The following is a 24,004-nucleotide window of genomic DNA, read 5'->3' as shown; positions in this document are numbered from 1 at the left end:
CCCCTTGCCTAGATCTCAGACGTAGACTTTGGAGAACAAAATCACGTTGGCACATGTACTCCGTGTATTTATTTCAGGTGTTTTATCAGACAAAAGCCACGAGTCAGACATCTTGGTGGATGGCTGGCTACGGCCCCCCAGCTTTCCTGTAGCTCGCCAAGTGCCCCAGCATGAGGCCTGAAGGACCCGGAGGAATCCCCTCTGCCCCCAGCTCTGTTTCTACCCGGGTTGGGGTCAGACACACAGTACGAATGCTTGGCTCTGCCCCCCGCCTCAAAATGGCACCGGGCCAGCATAGGGCGGGCACAGGCCCGCGGGGAAGACGACGTTTTTTGGGGGACAGCCCCCTGCGTGCCCCACCGGCCGACAGGTGCCGGTGCCGGGCCGGGCCGGGGAAGCCAACCGGGCTCTCCGGCGTCAGGAGGAGCCGCTCGGTGCCGCTCTTCCCCCCCCCCCAAGCCTCCGGCAGGCAGCAGCCCGTGTGTCACAGCCACGTGCTTCGGGACAGCGGCGCCGCCACCACCGCCCCGGACGGGGCCCCCCGGCCCCGCACCGCGGCTCCCCGGGGCGGCGGGGAGGAGGAGGAGGAGGAGGAGAAGGAGGAGGAGGAGGAAGAGGAGGGCGGCGTTTCCCTGCGCGGCGCTGCGGCCGTCGCCCTGCCGCCGGCGAGCGTCAGGCGGAGGGGGGGGGGCCCGCTCCGCGCCCTTCCCCTTGCCCCCCTCGCGCCGAGGATGGCAGCGCTGCCCGCAGGAGCGGCCGGCGGTGTCCCTCCTCTTTTTTTTTCCGGCGGCGGCGGCTCGCTGTCGTGTGGGAGGAGGGCAGCGGGGATGGACTTGATCTCCCGGGCGTGCTGCTGAGGCGGCAGCACAGCGCGCCCGCCGCACAGACAGCACCCGGCAGGGCCGCGCCGCGCCGGGCAGGGAGGGACCGTGCCGGGGGGCTCGGCGTTTCTCTCCCCCCTCGCCCACCCGCACCGACACGCAGCCACCCTCCTCCTCCTCCTCCTCCTTCGCCCTTTCATCCTTCCTCGCCGCCGTCCTCCCTCGCCCGTCTCCCGCCGCGGCAGATGCGCTTGGGGCCCCCGCGCAGCTGGGACTATGGTGAAATTTCCAGCGCTCACTAACTACTGGCCCCTCATCCGCTTCCTGGTCCCGCTGGGCATCACTAACATCGCCATCGACTTCGGGGAGCAGGTAAGGCAGCCGAGCCGGGCCGAGCCGAGCCGGGCCGGGCCGGGCCCCGCCGCCCTCCCCCGGCTTCCCCCTGCGCTCAGCCCGGGGGCTGGAGCTGGCTACACGGAGGGGGACTTTAACCTATATATAGATAATATATTTTTTTTCTCCCCAAGATTATATAATAAATTACATAATGTGTTCGGCCGGGTCTTGCTTTATTCATTATTATTTAAATTTTATTTTACTTCCCTCCCCGTTCCCACCGCAGCCCCAGTGCGGCGGTGCCGCAGCGGCGGGGTCCCCCCTTCCCGAAAAGGAGGAGGGGGGGGGAGATGGCAGCCGGGGGGGCAGCTCCGCATCCCCTCGGTACCGCCGGTGAAGCCTCTCCCCGCCGCCCCCCTGGCGCACAGGGCCCCTGCCGTGAGGGAGAGCGGGGTACCGGGGGGGGGGGAGCACGAATTATGTTTGGGATTGACGTGCCCTCGCCCCCTTTGCCCGAGGTTTTCCTTAAGGATGCTTGCTTGTCATAGCATCGCGATGCGGAGAGCTGCTGGTCGCTCTGTTGGGTGTTTATGACAGGTAAGGAAGGCCCCGGTCCTGTGTCAGGCAGGGTTATAGGGGCTCCCTTTATAATAGGACACAATGCACTGACGCTCCTTCACAAGCGTTAAGATGGGCAGCCACAGTAAGTATTGCATCTCGCCTTGCCTCGTCCTAAATCACTCAGTTTTGCTGAGAAGCTCTTTCTTACCAGAATAGGCACGTGCTCCCTTGCTCTGTAAGCAATGATACCAGAAAATGAGTGCGTACTTTCACTGATTTGTAAAGAGGAAAATCAAAGGACAACTATTGTGGTAGGAAAAACAGTAAACATCAGTCATGTGTTTATCATGGCTGTCCTAATATCATTTTGCTCCCTTTAAATTTAAGTAAGCCATGATATTAAAAAAATGCAATTCCATCCTTGTCTAACAACTACGTACTTTCCTAGTAAGCCAGTCTTCTATAAATCACAGCTGGGGGAAAACAAGGGAAACAAAAGGTAGAAACAACAAGGAAAACAGGGCTTACATGCTGGTAACTATGTCATGTTAATAACATAACAGAAGTTAAATTGAAAGCAGTTTATTCAGCAAATGTGGTATGACAGGTGCATGTATACAGTTTAATTCATACAAGGTCAGCTTGGTTCAAAATCCTTGTCAAGCTCTTAAAAAGATCCCATCAACTTCAGAATGCTCTGGACTAGAATTTGAAAAATTAGCCAGTAAGAGATTGCAATTTTATAAATGAGGGCCCTTCTGTCTGACCTGGAACAAGTTACAGGTTAACTTTCACAGCATTGTTAACTTTCACAGCATTGTGGAGAAAATGTCTCAGAAAATGGTTTTTGTTTGATAGCTATGTCACAGGTTGGGATTGACCCCTCCAGGGGAGTTGGGGTATCTGCTGTCTCAGATGGCTGGGTGGGTAGGTGCTTAATTAAAAAGGGAAAACAACAGTGAGCAGGGAGACTCCTGCAGAAAATCTTTAGTCAGGAATGGAAACTGGAAATATGGTTTTCATACCAGTCTGGTGGGAGAACTTACCTCCAAGGAAATCTGGAAACTGAGGCAGGGACAAGTTACTCCACATCTGAAGAGATCCCCTTACAGACAACAAGCACAGTAATTTATTTTCCTGTATGTAATACAGGGAGTTATTTTTTACACCTATAGGATATTACTATTAGACTTGCATCGCTGAAAATATATTGACTCACTGAGCCAGTCACATTTCTGCTCTCCAAAACTGTAATAATTTTGATAACAGGCCTGAATGGAAGCAACATAAAAGAATGGGTGTGCCAGCAGATTGCTCTGAAAAGGCTATGGTACATCCTTCTGTGAATGTATGCTTCAGATAAAAAAAGATTTCTAGGAATGATAATGGCAGCCAAATTAATGTGAAGTTACCCCTTCTGGACAATACTGTGAAAGAGATGGGAACTATAGGTCAGAAGTAAGAGGTGACTGTAGAAAATTGGGCAGAGAACACGCCTTACTTGAAAAGGGAGGAAGAGGTGTTTAAAAATACCCTAAGTCACAAACTCTTTTAATAAGTTGTATTCATACATTGCTCTCTCAAGGGGGAAGAGTATTTGGAAGCAGTGTTCAAAGCAAAGCATTCTTAACAAAACCTAGTAACACTAGCCTGGGAATGAAAAGGGAGAAACAGAGAATCTCATTATTTATTTATTTTTTTAAAGCAAGTACATCTAACAAAATTTTCCATGGGAACCAGGATTTTTAATGAAAACTCTGATCTACAGCAACCAATTATAATGAATGTGGGAATAAGATGTTGAGAGCTGAATGCTCTCACAAGCAGAATGAAGGGGGAAATCTCTCTTCTGGTGGTGGTAAGCTCTTTGGATGAAAAGCTCTGTTGTGTGTATTTGTCTGTGTGTGTGTATACATGGAGATAAAGAAATACTTATCTGCATGTGCATGCATACATGCACACAATTGTGCAGAAAAGGAAAACTGAACCAAAATATTTGGGATAATTTTCCTGAAGGCTTACTCTCAACAGAAAACTTCATAAAAGCTTTGTTGTACTGTACATAAATTGTAAGGGAAATGGATTGCAGAAGGAAATCATAGAAATGGATTAGAAGTGGTTTACTTCACTCATCTTTTAGCGATTTACCTGGTCATACATCAGGAGTACTTTTTCTGGTAGGAAAAAAAAAACGAACAGGTATTTGTCTAAGAAGGTTTTATGAGGTGAACAGATGAGGTTAGATGACTAGACTGGAAAAACTCTGTCATATAGCCTTGGCCTAAAGCGTTATTGGATTAGGGTCCGAGGGTCACCAGGAGACGCTTCACTGGCTGTAGTGGTGCTGGAACAGACTGCAAGAGATGAGCTTATCAGCTTTCATGAGCACTGCTCCAGCATTTTTGACTTTCCACAAACTAAACAAAACTATCATGGGAGACGTATCGTATAGGGCAAGGATAACAATCACAAACTATGTTCTGCAAATATTCTATATCCTTACTGTAAGCTTACCTCAAAGTAGCAAGAAATCTAGAGACAGCAGCATAACAAGGATCTGGCAGCTTCCTACTGATGCTGGCTGTTGAACAAAACTGTTCAACACCTAGAAAAGTCTCCCAGGAAAATTTTGTTAGATGTACTTGCTTGGAAGTAAATAGATTAACTGCTCCCATGCGGTGGAGCGGAGCACAAACTTGAACAACTTACCCAGCAAATAACACTGCTGTTACCCTGTGAACTCAAAAATTTGTTACCACTTCCATTGATTTTCTTTTTAAAACAGTTTCAAAGCTGCTCACGTAGATTATGATGGCCTAATTTGTAATTTATGTATACATTTGCATTAGTGTTAATGTAAAGGGGAGAAAACAAGGTGCAAATCAGTTAAAGAACTTCTTCACAAGTGCACAGTCAGCCTCTTAAGCAGGATGAAATGCAATTTGCAAGTGTGGCTGGTAACTGCTGCTCACAGAATGGCAAAGGACAGACAAATAGCAATATTTTGAAAATAGTCTGAACCTTCAGTGCAGGCCTATCTGCAGTTGTCCCTTAGTTATCCAATGAAACGGAAAGCTTTTTCCTTTCTAGCTACAATCACAGAATAATATAGCCAGGCCCTGAATCATTAATTTCAACCGATGTCACTAGCAGTTGGTTGGGCAATTTTATTTACAAACAAAACTATTAGGTATGCAGACATAATGTTCAGTGGCATGCAGCTGCTTGGAAACTGAACCTAACCAAGGGGAGTCTGACTGCTGCTTTCTCCTGAGATCACGGCGTGTTCTTGTCCCGCAGAGAAGCTGCTGTATGTTGCGCACAGTTCAGAAGCTGGGTTCAAACAGCCAAGCCATAAAGGAGGTGCTAAACATTTCAGATTTTTTTTTTTCAATAAGTGCTAGAAAAACAAACCTTTTTGTTGTATTTGAATGGATTTCTTTTTTTGTTTGTTTTCCTTAAGAAAAAATAAAAAGTGTTGCCAGAAAAGCAGAACAAGTCATGAATAATGTATCAAAAAGAATTAGTGAGCTTATCTTCTGTCCATGCCATTTCCAAACCTGGTAGGGGGTTAAACATTTTGATTAATGCTTTATGAAGCTCATTTTTGGGGTAAGTGTTATTGTCTGGACATTCGGAACAAGCAACTGGAGAGCTCGTATTCCCAGCTGTTCCCAGGGGATTTAGGCCAAGTTACGTAACCTCGCTGAGCCGCACACAGTTCACCTGGCTCTGAAGTGTGCACGAACACCTGCCTACCTGTGTGTCACGGGGACATAACGAGAATTCGTGTTTCAGAAGTGCTCCGAGATGAAAGGGGCCGTGCAAGTGCAAAGTATGCCTGTTACTGCTGCTGTAAGAGGTCAGTGACTCATTTAAATCGTGTAGGACTTTAGTACCATATAAACAAGAAACCCAACAAGGTCTTAATAATTGACGTAGACAGTGACTGTATGTTATTACCACAACCACAGTATTAGTATGGTGCACTGATGGAAATACCTGATTTGTTATAAATTAATGTGAACTACATGATACTTAATCTTCTTAATATTTAATTTAGATCAAACTGTGTTGAAGAAGCACACATCTCCAGAGTGTAACATCAACAGATGCTTTTTTTTTTAATTTTAAGTTTCAGTGATAATATTTTGAAGGAATTCATTTATCCTGCAGAATTCACAAGTCAAATAGCTGCTAAGAATGACTAGTGAGATACATCTAACTTCTCTGTTCAAAGTGAGAAAATGCAAGTAAGACCTTATCTGAAGGCTCTGTATAGAATCAAAACCTGAACTACACACACACAAAGTAGTAATTTTCAGTATTTCAACCTCAGCTGACTTCAGATTCTTTCTCTTTCTAAGCAAAGCACCTTTACTTCATTGTACATGCCAGCCTGAGCCCTACAGCCCTAGCTCCTTAACAGTCATCTGCTAAACACTGCGGGGGGGTGGGGATTCAAACCAGTGCTAAGTGATCTGCAGACCACGTAGACAATTCTCGAGTGATTAATTATGCTTTATGTGTACGTGAGTTGTGATAGATACTTGCGTTAGTTGTGTTAGATACCAGACTTGCTGGTCATACAGAGTACTTGCTGGAGTGTCACAGCAAGCAGTACACGCTGATATCTGGGAAGTCAAAGATCTAATAAACCATTAGCAGATAAAAGCCCAATCTCAGCAATACGTTAATGTTCTTAAAGGTAACAAGGGCACATATTCCCAGCAGATAAACCAATGCATATTTGCATTTTGTAGGACATAAAATACAAAATAAACAGGTAATGAAGAGCAGGGGGACTGTTGAAGGTTTTGGACGGTACTAGAAATCGTGAGAATGAACCTCAGAATGAAGAGCCAGTCCCCTGCAGTGCTCCACGCTACCATATTGCAGAATATGTAACCTAGAGTGAGGATCTGTGATAACACCTCATTTGTCAGTAACTTTTTCTTTTTTAATTATTATTTTTTTCTTCCCCTCTTCCTTCACAAAATCCATCAGTTCCCTGCTTCCCACCCCTATTGCTTTCCACATGGCTGTGTTAGCACGGTTATAATGGTTTCTCTGGGCTTTCTTAACGCTTCACTGTTAAGAACTGGCAGGTTTTGTACTTGGTGATACCTGTTAAGCTTGTTTGAAGTAGTTGGTTAGCTGTGTAGCTGGAGAGCTAACCTATTTCCAGGAAGGAATTGAAGGAGGGAGGGAGAAAAAATCTCACTCAGCACCTGCCAGGCAGTTACGTTTCCGTGGAAGTTTAGTTCATCTCAGAAGTATGAATGCAGGTGGCATTTGCCCAGTAGGTTGTTCTGAAATAAAACTCTTAGTCTGTGGGGTGGAAACAACCCTCCCTACCAGAAAATCAGCTGATGTGGTGGGACACCAGGGGTATTTTCCCAAGTCCCAGTCCTTAGGGCAGAGGGCTCTCTCTGGAGATGTTCTGGTCCGTGACTGGAAAAGCGTCACGTTGTGGCCAAGCACTTCAGCTGCTTGTTTGGGAGACAGGGCACAGCATCAGTAAGGAAAGATGCAATGCCCCGAGCCTAATTTTGAAGCATAAGTTACAAAACTGAAATTTTGAAAGGGGTTTGAGCCACAGTGTTCTGCATCATAGAAAGAAATCCCAAAAGTAAAACTCCCGTGTCTGAGTTAAACTGACCATTTGATGTGTTTCAGGACTTTTGTGCATTTATTTAGGTTGCATTTTTACAAAAACAAGAAAGGCGATTTCTGATTGCATTTGATTTGTCCTGAACTGAATTCTTTTTCATCTTTGCTCTTTTTGTTGCTGCATGGATAAGTTGGTGCTATATAAAAGCTTGTATGACACAACCAATCTTATGACTGAAGATAAGTGGTTGTTTTTATATGCAAAGAAGGCACAGATGCAAGGCTTCAGCTCCAAAAGTATAAATGCCTGCTATTAATTGACTTGCTATCTTGATCCTAGACAAGGCATTTATCCCCTTCTTTGTGTCAGTTTTGTCACTTCTAAAATTGTGATGTGTTTCACAAGGCAGTTACAAAGTTTATTGCTTCATGTTTATAAAACATGGATGTAAGTTGCTGTATAAATAGAAAATGTAAATATAACTGCCAACTCATGCAGAAACCTTGGTGCACAAAACTGAGCAATTCCAAACAGATTTTGCTTTGTAGCTACTTTCAGAAATCTGTGATGTTCTTAAATAACATGTATTACTGCAAAGCTCAATTCCAGTTTAAATGGCATGTCAGAACACGTATTTGTGAAAGAAAAAAAAAAAAAGAAAATACAGCAAATTTGTAATGACCTCAGATTTTAATGAGCTCTAACTAGCTATTGGTGCCTCATCCTTTCTGTACTTGGAAATCTGTGGGTTCTGGGGAGGGGGAAGCAGGGGTGTTAATATGCAGCTAGAGCATCAGATTATGCTTCCTTCTGCTTGCTTGCTTTTTCACCAACATGATGTTCCTGTAGCTATGGTTTTAGACTCTGCTGCTGCCTTTTCAGATAAGCTTTAGCCTGAGAATTAAAAAAAGAATGGCCATAAGAACAGGAGACCTGAATGACCCATGAACTTCAGTGTCTGAAACAGCAAAGCTCTGCAGTTCTCCATCTTCTCTCTGCTCTAAGGTATCATTCCTGCAGAAGGTTTTCCACAGAACTTTGTTACCGTACTTTAAAGTTTGTCTGCATATGCAGTTTTTATTGACTAGTTCTTTTCTGATATACTACTAAATAAAAACACCTGCATGAAATGTTAACTAAGAATATTCAAGTTCCAAAGTATGGTGAAGTACAGCATTGCTATTTGTGAATGCTATTGATTTCCATACCCATTTCAAGAGCATACTAGGAAAGGACAAAGGAAAAGTATTGGAGAGTAAACAGCAGTTAGCTAAAAATAAAGTGTAGTGTTACAATGGTATGAAACCATAGTTAATTATTTTCCCCAAGATGATGCAAATAATTCACTATTTCTTATTTGGCAGGAGTGTTACTGCTGGAGAAAGAGGGATCACTGTTACCACTGTTGAACGCTTCCAGGGATGGGGCATCCACAGTTTATCTGGACAACCTGTTCCAGTGCCTCACCACCCTCTGAGTAAAGAATTTCCTCCTGACATCTAATCTAAATCTCCTTTCTTTTAGTTTAAAACCATTCCCCCTTCTCCTATCGCTACCTGCTTGTGTAAAAAGTTACTCTCCATCTTTCTTTATAAGCCCCCTTTAAGTACTGAAAGGCCACAATGAGGTCTCCCCAGAGCCTTCTCTTCTCCAGGCTGAACAACCCCAACTCCCTCAGCCTGTCTTCAGAGAAGAGGTGCTCCAGCCCTCTGCTGATCTTTGTGGTCCTCCTCTGGACTCACTCCAACAGATCCACGTCCTTCTTGTGCCAGGGGCCCCAGACCTGGCTGCAGCACTCCAAGTGGGGCCTCATGAGAGCAGAGCAGAGGGGGACACTCACCTCCCTTGACCCGCTGGCCTCACCTCTGTTAATGCAGTCCGGGTTACTGTTGGCTATCCATTGAAAGCTCACTACACCAGAGCACATTTGTATGTTTACTGACAGACACGTTTGAACGGCTTTTGGCAGCGAGGTGGTCTGTCTTCTTGTCTTCTCATCCGTGTTTTGTACTTAAATCAGTGAATAAAGTGAGATGCAGATAGTATTTGATCTTTCTTGTGCTGGCCTTGCATTTGTATAGCTGCACTGCTTTGACCTGCATAGGCCTAAGGAGGAGTTGATGTATCTCAACTGGGACTGAGTCTTTCCTGAATAGGTTCAGATGGGTAGCATGGGTAGGTACCAGGGGCAGGAACTCTCTGCATCCACTGTTCTTGTCCTGTGTTCTTTTAGTTACGTTTTTTGTTTGTTTTTGTTTTTGTTTTTGTTTTGCTTGTTTGTTTTTTTAATGGCAGTATTTGACATGTACTTCCCTGAAAATATAGGATTTATATTTTATTAGGCTCTTTTTCCCTGTTCGCTTCCTACCCAGACCGTGTTTGCTCCTCTTTCATTCTGCTGTGGATCAATGTCCAGTGTCTTATTTTTATAACCTCTCTGTCAGTGAGCGGCAGCTGCTGTTTCTGTAGCCATGGCCAAGTAAGGTGAGTTGAGTAGGCCTCGGGTAGCTCCCTGCTTGTTATGATTTTCACTGGTGTGGCATACAGTGTGCTCCAAGAAGTTGGGATCCTTTGATCTGGAACATGTAGATCTGCAGATGAAAGACAGACTGTTGCACAAGTCCATCGTTACCATTCCCACTGTCACCGATAAAAAAGCGTTTAGCACATTTGAAGAGAAAATGAATAGTTAGCAACATTACAGGGCAGGAAGACACTTCACATTTTCAGTTCTGCAAACCTGGAATAAAATGTCAGTTACATAAGAGGAAATACTGTAGATATGAAGCATGTGTAGCTTGGACAAAAAAAGAAGTTTGATAGCCGTCTGCAGTTACATGAACTGCGGCATGATCGTGGAGGAGAGGAAACAGTATTAGTTAGCTAGGTCAGTGTTGTGGAGAAGAATGTGGCCTGGAGCAATGAAAGGGATTGAGGCAATTAAACACAATTTGGACTGAAAAGGCTTTGAGATAACTTTTCCAAGTAAAAAGCAGGAATCATTCCATCTCATACATCACTTAGTTCAAAAATATGTTGGCGTGAGGAGTGCTGGGCTTTAGATGGTTGTGACCTTTTACATAGCTCCAAATTCACTGAATCACTGAAAGCAAAGACTATTATGATCAAAGTAACATACTGTATGTGATAGGTCAAGCAACACGACATCTTCTGGTGAGAGAGACAAGCAACTTGGCAACGGTGTACTTCTCAAAGACACTCAGTACAATCTAGAAGGGCAGTGCAGTTATGGACTGCTTACCTGGCCTCTTCCTAGTATCTTATACATACCACAGTAGAATATGGAAAAGCTGCAACTCAGAGGTTCAGAATTTCTGGTATTAATTTCAATCACTTTGATTTTTGTGATTATGATACAGTTTTCTTATGTGATAACATTTTTTTTGTTCATCCACCTCCAAGTGCAATGTACAGAGATGCCTTGCTAGGGAGAGAAATCAGAGTTATGTACTTAACTAAAGTATTCACTGTGAGGTCCCTGTCCTGTTCATTTTAGAAGCATGTAATGGGAACAGCATGTCCTTTGCTACCTAGGTAAGCAATATGCAACTCTGGGGTCTTGCTGGCAGAACTGGGGAGAAAAATGCAAACTGTTTGAGCTTAGCAAAATCCAAGAAGCTCTCCAGTGCACAAGACACAGACTGTTGGAATTTCATCAGTGTGGAAGTAAGAGAGATCTTACCTCTGCTTTTGCAGTGGAGGCTTGCTGAGTGTTTCAAAGGCCTTAAAGGCATAGCTGCCCTGAGAAGACAGCAAACACAAAGCAATTTTCAGGTCCTGTGATGACATAAAACACATGCGTTGCTTTCCAGCCTCGCACCCTGAAAGACAATAGTCTTTTCAGTTCAGTCCTGTGGTTCATTTGCTTTGCCTGGTTGTCTCTTAAATACTGAAGCAGTTTAGTTACGTGGGCTTCAGCATGTCTTTGTGGCCAGATTGAAACCTGCAGTACAGCTCTAACCTGCAGGTAGCTATAAACCTGTGTGTGACTCGGGCAGGCAGGGGCATCATAAAGAAGCCCTGTGCCTGTAGATTTCCCAGTTAATTTGATGGTAATAGAAGAATGGCAAGGCTCAGAGCCCTGGTTCCAGTCTCAGCCTCTGGAAAGGATGTGTGGGCAAGCAATTCTCTCCTGTTTTTCCCCCCCTTCAAACTCTTGGCTTCCCTGAAGGCTCACAGCACAATTGCCTCAGTCAGTCAGCACGTTTGGCCCTCGCCTTGTTATTAGCTTTTGTAACTTACTCCATCAATCCATCCCACTTCCTCACCCACTCTGTCATTTTGGAAATGACTTGGAACACTAGGGTTATTTGCAATCCACTGACCATAACCCAAGAGACTGCTTAAGGAGGGGAGTTAAAATCTGCTACCAATGATAGCTGGCAGAGCCAAACATACCGTGGGATGTCCTTGAGAGGATAGTTAGTTTCCCCCATTTACTAGCACTAGTGCACAGTCTGTGGGCTGCCTCGCAGGTGGTAGGGAATAAATCTTCCGATCTGAGTGTTTAGATCATCCTCTCCATCAAATTTTAATTTTTGCCACCTCTTGCTCATACTTTTTTGAAGTCCATTAAGATAAACCCAGTCCTGTAACAGTCATAGAGACATCTCTGGCCATTTTTCTCTGCACTTCAGTAGCAGAAGACAACTGGTAACACGGCGCCCCAAATTCAATAAGACAGCACTATCAATTTCCCTGTGTTTATGTTGAGTCATGACAATTTCACAGTCTTAAGCATTTGCTTTAGATGAGAAAGGAAGTCCAAGGCACAAAATATTTTTCAGGTCCTTAAGACAGTAGTCATACACAGCGAGCTTTCTGTTTGCCAGAGGTTAATAAATTTCTCAATTGCTTCTCTAACACAAAAGATACATGCATATATAAATGTACATAGTGTCTTATTTGTGAGCATGAGAAGAGAACACAGAAAAATTACTCACTAAGTAGTGCTAAGTACTCTCCTGATTACTTACTGACTTATATGCAGGGCAAGGTGGTTACAGAAAAGGCGAGAGCTGTGCATGGAGCCATTTAGGTAATTCCACGTGTGCGTGGCACGCCCCTTACAGTTTGAGACACCTCTGGTTACGTTGCTATTATGGTGGTTGCATGTGCAAATGCAGCCTTATTTTTGAATAAATGGTTTTCTACATGGATCTCACCTTTTCGAAATGTGACCTTGAGAGTACTCCTGATCACTGCACCAGTGTTCTTTATATACTTGTGAGCAGTCATTTTGCTTCAGAGCTTTTTATTTCAAAGCATGAAAGCATGACGACCTTTCAGCATTCACCGTCTTGTTCTTATATGAGCTTTCTGAGATGCAGTCAACGGTCTACTGGTTAGGACATGCTCCAGCATTGTAATCATCTTTGGAGGAGCTTTCTTCAGCAATGCCTTCTGGATTTGATATAAGTAATGTGTGTTTTTTTTGTTTTGTTTTGTTTTGTTTTGTTTTCTGCTGATACTGTGCAGAAGCCAATGTTTCTGTCTTTAATAAATTTATGAGAAAACACTGCAGGTAGCCTCCTTGACACTGTTATTTTAGGGTTGACCTATTGGTGAGCTTTGAATCACTGTTCTGAAAAGGCCTGTAGAGTTGCGGGCTAGCTTTTCCAGATCATGGCTTGCCTTTTTTGTCACCTGCTAGATCCTACCACATTGTGGGCAGTTGTTTCACTAAGGAGAAAATAGCAAGGGCACAATCATTGCCTGAGGACTTAGTCAGGAAACCTCATGTTAAGCTGCATATTTGTGACTTGAGCTACGAGGATTCAGTCAGGCTTGCAGTAGCGTGCAGATGTGGAGCCTGTTGTATTTAGTGTATATCCACTGATTTGAAAGGGGAAACAGGATGAGAGAGTGGTAAGAAAAAACAGTTTAGATTAAGGGGGAAGCTTCAGGAAAGGAAAAAGCCTGGCAACTTTGGCTTCAGAGGTACCACAACATCCCAGAAGTCCCACTTGTTTGCATTCCAGCAAATACCTGTCTTAGGTCGAGAAAGCTTTTCACCTCCCCCCAAAAAACACTGAGATGCTTACATACCAAGCGGCTGCAGGGCCATACTTTCATAGCTTGTGTCTTGCTAAATAGCAAACTAGACATTTTTTCCTCCCTCATCCTGCTGGAATTTAAAAGTAGAAAAGGAGTCTTGCCAGTATAAATTTAGCTTAACAAGAAGGCCATCAGGTTCTCTATGACCAGTACCAAGAAGAATGTTAAGCAATACAAGTCCAACTGGCGATAAAGGATAATTTGCACTGAACTGCAGAAATAACATGGAGGAAAAATCATGACGCACTAATATCCTTGACCTTTTTTCAAGTGCTGATAGTAGCTGCACCTCAAAAGAAACCAATACACATGAATACGGTGATATCTAGAAGAGTTTGCCTTATCTCTTGAGAACTCTGAGTATGGAGCACTGAGGCAAGAAATAAGCAAATTGCCCATGTATTTCTACAGCCAGAAGAATAAAGGGTGTGACTTTTTTTTACTTTTAACAGGCTTATAGTATTACAGACCCTAAACACTGTTTCACTTTGCTATTGACACAGCATGGGGGGGGGGGAAGGGTGATGCCTAAATAGCTTGGAATGATTACAAAAAAAAGGATTAGTAGCCATGTTGCAAGAGGTTATTATTGCAACTTCTGGGAGTTGGTTTCAAAGTCAGCTCCTAGCTTCAGCATCTCTCATTTGCTCTTCATGAGGAGTAGTGCCTCTATTTCATGACATACAGCATCAAATACCTCTTCACTTCTTTCTGTTTTGACTAGATAAGATTCTATGATGCCCAAGTCTTCTCTGTCTGTCCCTTTGCTTTGCAATTCCTTTGTGAAAGAAAGAAAGCATCCCATTGAGAAGGAGAAACAGAATATAAAAAATAAGGAGCCCTGCACATCGTTCAGTCCTTTTTCCCTTCTACTGAGTCCTTGCATGGTAGGGCACAGATGTAGCACTAACAGTCTGGCACCTGCAGCCTGCCAAGTCGAACCAAAAAGAATCGAGCATCCTCAGTCTCATCCTTTAACGCCCGTTTCTGGCTTTTTATTTGCTTATAGATGTTTATTTAAAAGTGGCTGTTCGTGTTGCATCGCTTGGCTTCAGTGGCAGGCTGAGCACGCCAGCGCGGGGCTGAGCGGTGACGGCACTGGACAGCTCCTGAGTGCTTCAGCACAGCCGCTCCTCTGCTCCTCTGCTGCCGCGCCTCCTCTGTAGCATCACCAACTCGCTGCCCTGTTCTCCAGGGCAGCCTGTAATCGTCAGGTGTCTGCTGACCTGCTCTCCTCTCCTAAATGTAATTTTCCTTTTCTCTGCCTTTTCCAGGGGCTTCCTCCAGCGTCTGTGCTTGCAGGCGCTCTGTCCACCATGGTGACAACAGCAAGGTTCCCATTGCTCACCCTCTCGTAAATGAGAGGCCCATCTCTGCAAGAGAAATGCTTAACTTGCCATCTTTTCTGTGTTTGCGTGCTTTGATTTTAGGTCTAAGCTAAGCCATGCTCTGGTATGTATCTCATATGAGACAGACAGGACAGGCTTCAAGTTAGGAATGTGTGCTTTGCAGAGCTACAAGACTTTATCTTAGCAAATGACCCATGCTTGCCTCTTCTTGCTCCCCCAAACATGCAGTTGCAGTAGCAGGAAACCTGCTGTCCAGCTACCTTTATTCCTTCTTCCACATCCCACCGTGCCAGAGCCAGCTCTGGGTCAGTGTGGTTCAGATAGGTTTCCTCGCTCCTAGCAGGCATGTTGCGGTGCTGGCAAGACATGGCATGACTGCTCTGCCACTACCAGTGACCTGTGGCTCCCTCTTGGTCTCTCCCTGTTTGCTTGTTCTGAATCCCTGCTCAGCACGATTCTGTATAGGGGAAGCAGTGAAATTTTTCTACTTGCATGCTGGTGTCTGATGGCACGTGGTAAATGCCTGCTATCCTGACTGTTTTTTAAAGATGTTGCAAACGAAGGTCAGGGTGATTATTCTCTCACTAAGTCTTAAAGCCAATTTCTGGATCACAGACGAGAATAACATTGCATGCATTCCTCACATGTCGGCTCATCCTGCCATACAGGTCTCATTGCTGAAGATGACCACTGATGTTTTCTTACCTGCAAGGTCAGAGATAAAGATGTTGAAGTGCTGAAGGAATCTAATCTCACCAAAGCCTCTTCTGGATCACAAAGTAATTCAGCTCTTTGGCGTATTCTTTTAGAAGCAATCCTTTTTGAAAACCTGGGAGGAGCACGTCGAAGTCAGTCATTTGTACATGTGCATGAAAGCACTGTGTGCAGCACTGTAGATGCCGTGAAGTAGGTGTTCAGTATAGGTTTCAGGCAGAAATGTATCATTGTGAATGTGTGCATCACAACTGCATCTTGAGGGACTTTGGAGATGTTTATAACCACTCTTAACATTATAAATATTTTTAGAATTCTATATATAATCTGGCTTCAGACATTTTCAGGTCATAAGTAAACGAGTAAGCTTGTTCCAAATCAGGGATGAATTACATGAATAGCGTGGTGTGAGTCAGACCCATTACCTGTTCTAAATTAAACCTGTTCTGACAACAGGTTTAATCTTGACATTGATCCTAAGACTCTGTGAAAATCTCCCCACCTTACAGAAACTGATGATAGCCTTTCTACAGAGGTTTACAATGAAGAAAAGTAAAGCAGAAGAGGGGAGGAGAGTAAGGAAGCACCAGGCTGATAAGTGTACTGGCAACAATCAGAACATTCAACTAGGGGAAAGTACTCCAAATAAAAAAGTTGGTGAAATAACAGCTTCAGAAGCAGATAGATATTGGCTTGCCTAGCGCTCTCAAGAGTTCAGATTGTAGATTTCTATGTTTACCAAAGCAGGTTCATCTCCTCATGAATACGAATGAGTGTTTGTCTACCTAGGCATTGCAAGCTGCTTGAAATATTACCACAAAGGGCTACTGTTCTCTGGGGAAAAAAAGAGAAGAATATGAAATACATGAGGATGACATAAAGGAGAAAAAATTGGAGGTCTTGGAGTTTTTATCTGATGGCCTGCCTCCCAGTAGAGATAAGAAAATATTAATACATGCCTCAACTGAGATTTCACCTGTGATACTTTGCACGGTTCTGGCTAGGCATACTTAAGGCAGGTCAATTCAAGCTTGTGCAAAACAGTAGGCAAAAAAAAAAAACAAACCTCCAACTATTGGTTTCTCTGTTTCTTATTATCTGGGAAGGAGAAACTGAAAGAGCGTGATTTCTGTGTCCCAGCAAAGAAGAATAGAGCATGAATAAGGTTGCTCTCTGTAAGTAGGTAAGGTAAGGTGTTTGCCCACCCACAAACAAGAGCAAACTGGGTAGTGATACTTGGGTGTAAACAGTGAATACTTTTAAGCTGGAAATGAAGAAGGCTCCAGGCTACCAGAAAAATGAGGATCTGGAAAGATCAGGGACAGGCAAACGAACCGCATGGTTCTGCTGAACTACTGAGTTCATGAAAGCCATTCTGTTGCATGTATGCCTGGAGTACAGCAGAGAACTGAAGCCTGTGCTCTTGTAAGTTGCACGATAGCAAGAGAGAAAGCAGAACTTGGCACAGACAGCTATTATTTTTTATATATAATAAATATATACAATATGTAATCCATGTGTATATAGGTATAAAGGAATGAAAGTCCATGGGTGGAGCTTCAAGAAAGCAGATGCTCTGGCTTGAGCTTATGCTGTACCAGTGATTACCTAAGAGAACGTGCCAGTGCAGTTTAAGCCCTAATTTGAACGCTTTTCTTTTCTCATAGCACATCTTTTAAATTTCTCTGAATATGCAGCAGTTCTAAAGTACTCTTTTCAATACCTCTTCCTTTTTTTTTTTTTTTTTTTTTTTTTTAAAAAAAAAAAAAAAAGATCCCTGCTTACTTGAGATCTCCACAAAACCACTAGCTGTTCTCTCGGAGGAGCAGCAGTTAATTAGGATGCATGATTCCCGGAAATGCAAGATGTCCCCTCACCCAGAGCTGTGGAGGCAGGGCTGCTGCTTCTGCTGCGCTGACATTACTGCTGGTGCCGGTGCGAGTGAACAAATGAAGCTCTGTTCATTTTATGCTCCAGCAGAATGAGCGTGGGGGTGGGGGGTGACAGGAGAGGGATGAGCTCGAGGATGGAGGCTGCTCAGTCAAATGAGGAAAAATGTAATGAGAGAAGACAATGTAGATTCAAGTTCATAAAGAACTATTTTCAAAGATAACACATTAAACAAAATTTACAAGGGTTTGGCAATGCCCTTTTATCACTGCTCACAGGGTAGCTTATCTGTTCATTTCTTCTGTTTTGCATGCTAATGATAAATCAAAGCCAAGCTTCAGTGTTTGCTTTGTCATTGCCATTGAGCCTGATTTAGGACAATCTCAAAACATGAAATACTTTCCCATTTTCTCTTTGCTTATGTGTTCCCCCAGCATTCCAAATTGCAGGCTAGCTTTCTGATTTGAAAATCCTTTTAAACAACGCTGCTATAGAATATTCTTAGTAAAGTACAGAAGTGCCAAAAGGACATTGGAGGGGAAAGCATCCAGGCTATATGGAGAGACGAATGCTTAAATCCCTTAGGCCACTTTGAAAATCACAGTCTGTGTATTTCCATCCATTTGAATTATGCTGCTTTCGTCCTTCTGAAAGCAAAGCAACCACTATCACAGTAATAATATATTAAAAGAAAATCTATCACAAGTTCCGTAACATGCAGTACCTTCAGAAATGTAGTATTTTAGAAGCAAGGGCGTTAAATATGTTGGCTTCTGCATAAATGCAGTGACCAAGAAACCATATTTGTGTTGCTCTAGTTAATTAAAAATGTAATTTTAAAATTTTATGATGTGAATAGGACAATGCATCCTGTAAGAAGAGCAAATGATGAAGCATTAGAGGCTTACTTCTGTGTCTCAGAGATTTAGCATTCTCATCTGGCTAAATCATGGTTGATGGAAAGGGAATCATATTTTTCCTAGGGCATTTCTGTATTCTTTTTAATTACATCACATATATGTGAGTGTCAGGGTGCTGACTGAGCACAGTCTAATTACTCTGCTTACTGCAGATGGAAGCAAACAGCCAGAGCATCAGGTGCGTGGTGCCTGCTTCGACCTTCTGGGTGCTCTGCCCCTGCTCCTTGTTCAACACTGCCAAGGAGAAATGGCCCGGGAGAGGGCAAGGCAATAGCTGGGTCTACCTGCTGCCATACGAGTACAGAGTTGAATCCTCCTGCCGCTCTTGTTCTCAAAGACTGTTTTGCAATCCCATGCTTTTATGATTGTGAAGGGACATTTGTATCGCAGGACTGGCTGTAGGCCCTGGCCTGTGTGCAAGGGGACTAGATGTGTACAACGAAGAGAAGATTCCTGTCCCCAGAATACATTGGGATTAATTAGCATTGGCACTTCAGAGGTTTTTGCAAAGTAGTAGCCTTTGTCTCCAGCCATCCCCAGCTGTGGATGCCTCAGAAGAAAGCAGGAATCCCCACAGTGCACTCTGTAGGGCAGATTCTCTCCCACGTGGGAAATACCTGCATCCAGCTGCATTCAGCTTGTGTCCTCCCTCGTGAGACATGAAGACTTTTGGCTTTTATATTTTTGTTAATCAGAGCAGAGTTTATTCTTCCACAAATAAAGTGCCAAATCTGTTTACTGTATGCTTACATCCTAGACACAGGAAGGCTGAAATCTTTCTGCAGTGTAGCTGTGTGCCCTTTTCATCTCTAATGATCACTCTTCATTGCTAGACTGCATGCATGGGAAAATGGGTGCAGTTTTGGCATTTCCCTGAATACGTCCCCTCCTTGAAGAGTCACTGTGTTCCTGAAAGCCATAGGTAGATAGCAAAGTCCTTAGAATGTGAAAAAAAAATGTTTTTTTCAAGTCTCCTAAAAAGACTGTGATCTTTTTCATTCACTGTTGGTAGTGAATTAGAAATTTGCTGTATCATTGTTAACTAGGCAGAGCAAAGACTGTCTACAAATAGAAACTGCTGCAGCCTGTGCAAAGAGATTTCAGCCATTGCTCAAAGTCATTATTGAAACCATGAAATCATCAGAAATAATTCTCACTAGAAACATGAATGTCATGCAAATGGGCTTCCAAACTGCAAACAGAGAAGCAGAAGTTTGGGAAAAGGAAGAAGGGGAATATCACATGACATAAAAGCGTCTGAGTTCTTTTAGGCTCACTGGAAATTTTTGACTGTCTGTAATGTGTGATACCCATAGAAAAAATACCTGAAGATCTATGACAAATAAATGCAATCCTAATCCAAAACAGTCTGTAGAGTTTCCATACACTCGGTGGGAACTTTCTGCACATTAGCACTGAAGCCATGCAAAAACATGACCTTGAAAGTGAACAGGAGATTTTAGAAGGGATAACTTATCTTGGTAATGACTCTGAAGAATAAGACACTCAGGAGAAACCCAATAGCATCGGCGTAAAGGTCCCGTTACCACTGTTGAGGATGAAAAGGAAGGCCTTTAAGAAAAAGAGGCAATAAATTTGCTTTCCAACTCCTTTATCACCCATTACATAGAAAGCCTGAGGGAATGAGATCTTACAATTGGAAAGAGTCTTAATGGCCCAAAATTCAGCCCAGATCTTGGAACAAAAGCTATAGTCATCACATTTCTTTGCTTTCAGGACAAAGAACTTACTATGTAAAAAGCAAAATAACACTCAAGAGTCTGGGATATGCCAATAAGCAGATCTCTCTTAGACAAAAAATAAATAAAAAAGAAAATAAGAAAAAAAGATCAGGCGAGAGGAACAAATGCAAGGCTTCAAACAGCAGTCTGTTAACCAGTCAGATGAATGTGGATTTAGGATGAAGGTCCACCATTTCTCACCTGCAGGGAGTAACACCATCTGTTCCCTTACATTTTCACTTGTACAATCAAAGCCACTGGCTCCAACAGTTCTGCACCTTCTTTCAGGACCTTGTGCTGTAGTAAGAGTGAGGGGGTTGTATTTCTTCATATAATATGGTTCAGCTTCACTTCCAATTGTGTAGAGTTGAAATCACTACCAAGTGTTTATTGCATATTAATGGTGTTTCAGAAGAGAAGAGGAAAGAATACAGAAGATGGTAGTTGAAATGCTGCCTTGAAAATACCTCTGTCTTGTACTAACTGTGTCACCAGGATTTTTTTGCCATAGACCAAGAACTCAGTAATGAAAAGGAAGGTAGCCAACACTTAACCACTGGCAGAAAAAGAGACAGCAGCAATGTGTGAAAAGGCATTTTTACTAATGAACTGTTAGCAGATCATCCTAATGAGGTTGCAGGATGTCAATTATAGAAAACAGTTGCAAAATCTCACAGATTTTAATGAAAGTGACAAATAAGGCAAAGGATGTTCTTTGTTTTTACTGGTCTAATAGGCTGGCCTTTCTTTGTAACTGAAATTTACTTCTGGGGGAAAATCATCATTATCATTATAATAAGATGCAGAACTCTCAGAAAACGATGGCTCTGCCATCACTGGGTCTCCATGGCGTGTTGTCTGCAGTGCCTCCTTGAGAAGAAGTCATTTTTGCCCACTGGTGGAACTGGGTGGAGGCAGCTGGGAAGAACAGGCTCAGACCTGCTGAACAACAAAAAGGCTCTTCTCACTATGCCAAAGTGTGAGATGCTGGCTAAGAATAAAGCTCAGATAAAGCCAAGCCCTAGGAATGTTAGTTTCAGGAAAATAAAATTTAAGCCAGTGAGTCAGGTGAGCATGTAGTTTCTATTTGAAATTCTATTTTGAGAACAAGTCTACGTGAGTAGTTTTCCTTTCCACAGTTTTCTGCACAAATAAATGCTTATTACTTACAGAAGAGCAAGAAAATATACGAAAGACTATACCCATTCTTAACAAGGTGAAACAGAAGAGGACAAATGAGGGCCATGAGTTAGGCTGCATTGAAACCATAGAAAGCATGTTGCTCCTCTTCTTCCTTGAGGATGAGTAAAGAAACTGTTTCAGTATTTTATTGCCTCAGTTATATTTATAAAACTAATCACAGGAACAGAAAACAGGATTAGTCCAGCCAAATTTACTAACAAATCGTGAACAAACCTCAGACAGCTCAATGTCAGAATGGCTATATGAGAGCTGTAGAGAGCAAACAGGGTTAGTTGCAATACTATGTTTCAGAAAAAAAGATGAAAGAAAAAGTTGCTGCTGATGAGAAGATATAGTCCTGAACAAATGCAGTCCTACTAAAAACCAAAAAAAATAAAAATAAAAAAATACTCCACTATACAATTCTAGTGATCTTCTTGATTCATCCACATCTAGAGAGTGTGTATTTCAGCCTTTTGCCATGTAACTACATTATCTGTTAAGTAGTGAACATGCAGATCTATAGATACTAAAGCAAAGGTTAACATAAAAATTAAGTGGTCTTGTGCAGAGGAAAAGATTATTTCATTATGAAATCTTGTGTCTATATGCAGAGAATTTAGACTTTGAAGACAGTGCAGATTCTGTGTTTAAATAAGCATCGCTGCAGTTCAGTGACAGTATTCTGGATGTTAATGCCATGTTTCATGCTAGATCATATAGACTGTAGTGTCTTAGTATCTGAGAACCTGGCATCTTCTATTTAAAAAGAACTGTAGAAAGTACAAGTTCTTTCTTTCTTTCTTTCTTTCTTTCTTTCTTTCTTTCTTTCTTTCTTTTTTTTTCTTCTTTAGATTGTTTGGATTGTTTGACACTGGAACTGTAATCCCTTATTTACGGTTACAGCCATAGTCAGAAAGATAAAAATATGGTATCCTCCATTAATCTGAAAAGCCACCTTTTCAACTGAGTTCATTGCTTCCACAGCTTGTGCTTTGCCTGCTAGCAAACATCAGTCTTCAATTTCTGTGCAGATGCTCTTGATCACATGTATCTGAGTCATGCTTCTTGTGGAAACATGTTATGAATTCTCTAAATATCAAGCTGACCTGATATTCCACCGAACTGCCACCTATTCACTGCTTCCTATAGTTGGGTAGCACTGATTGCTACAAGCTGGAGTGCTGCTGCAGTCTCAGGGTAGGTGTCAGCACTCCAGTAATTTATAGCCATGTGGTCAATATCATTTAAGATGAATGTGAATAAAATGCATGTCTCAGGGAACTTGACAGTCCTGAGGATATTCTTTTCCACAAGAAACACCTCCCCCCTGACAATCTGAGGACTTCTCATTCAAACAGCACCCGGCTTTCTCTCCTTTCCTTCCTCAGCTGGGGACCACTGAGGGATATTCACTCTTGCTCTCACCTAGGTCCCAGACCTGTTTTTGGCAACTTGACCATAAGTGTGCAGCAAACCAAGTCGAAACATAGTACATCTGTGAACTGGGGTGCAAGGACAAACGGAGGAGGACTTGGTGACAGCACAGTCCCCTCCAGTACTTCCTGTTAGAGTAAGCTCATTAGTTTTAACACTAATTCTTGCTTAATGATTTGAGTTGGCTGAGGAATTAAAAGTCAGAGACGGGAGTACTTCCAGCAGATAGAATGATAATTACAATTTGTTTCTGAAAGCTTGCAATAATGAAGAACTCAGTTTTCAGATTTCTCTTCCTTGTTAGTAATTTACTGTCACCGCTTCATCTGCTCTGTCTAGTACCTGGAACTGTGCTGTGCGATGCAAGTCCTTTGCCACTGTGCTCAATTTCTTCCTCCCCATTCCAAAAGTATTTGAAAATAAATGACACTTAGGATGTAAATAGTGCACTTGAGCTGCAGGCTGTTACATAGAAGCAAATTTAGCCTATCATTGTGCATGTGAAATAAAATGAAATCTGTGTGTTGATTTTTCCTGCTTTGAACTCTAGGCCATTTTGTTTGTCTGGCTGCTGCTAGCAGAATGAGGCTGTATCTGACAACAGAAGTGATCTTTAGAAGGCAGAATATAAGTAATATATTTGAAACATGCGCTGGGAGATAAGAACACCATTTCTTTTTTTCTCCTTAAGTTTCTCTTCATGACTTTTCACAGCCAGTCTCCTGCTTTTCACTGACATAGTGAGTGAGAACTGCCCTTTGCCAAAATTCAAGTCAGTGCCTTTGAACCAAAGTGAATTAAGAAAACGTGCCACCTTGAAAGCAGATACCCTTCTGCGGATACTATGGTCAAAGAACAAGTGCTTTGTCCTGGCCGACCCGTAGTGGGCAGAGGCAGGGGTGTACTGCCTCTGCACCCCAGGTCTGCAGGCCTGATGGTGCTCCGGTGATCCTCAGAAGATGCGCTTGTGTTGCTGTTGAGGGGCTCATCCAGGCTAAAGAGAAAGCTTACTAAGTAATATGTGAGGTAAAATGCTTCCCTCCCCCCTCCACCCACCACGCCAAAAAGAAAGGCTGGTGTTTGCATTGCATCTAACTGTGGCAGACAAATGTGGTGGAACACCACTGCTGTTTCTGTTCTTTCCCCATTATGAACCTGGATACTGACTGCTGCAGATTGGAGAAAGAACTTCTCACTCGTGGCAGTTCGGGGCAAATGCAATGTGTTAGCTCCAATTTGGAGGTTATGAACTCCATGTAAACACCTTTATTATACAGTAAGCTCCATTTTGTTTGTAAGCCTTGTCCCTCCTGCTATCTTAACTACATAGACAGTCCGGATTTGGGTGCAGTTCCAAGAA

General features: G+C 43.0%; 1 protein-coding gene across 1 annotated transcript in view; it reads left to right on the top strand.

Annotated features, from left to right (window-relative positions):
- The first annotated feature begins 564 nt into the window (after window positions 1-564).
- Window positions 565-24,004, top strand: part of ANKH (ANKH inorganic pyrophosphate transport regulator) — a 101,834-nt gene continuing 78,394 nt past the window's right edge. The window contains exon 1 of the mRNA XM_035317849.1: window positions 565-1,193. Coding sequence (XP_035173740.1) covers window positions 1,098-1,193 — 96 coding nt within the window. The 5' untranslated portion in view covers window positions 565-1,097. The remainder of the gene's footprint in view (window positions 1,194-24,004) is intronic.

Source organism: Oxyura jamaicensis, chromosome 2, assembly GCF_011077185.1.
Source record: "Oxyura jamaicensis isolate SHBP4307 breed ruddy duck chromosome 2, BPBGC_Ojam_1.0, whole genome shotgun sequence".
Lineage (NCBI taxonomy): Eukaryota > Metazoa > Chordata > Aves > Anseriformes > Anatidae > Oxyura > Oxyura jamaicensis.
Note: the sequence above shows the minus strand (reverse complement) of the source record. Positions and strands in the feature narration are given on the sequence as shown.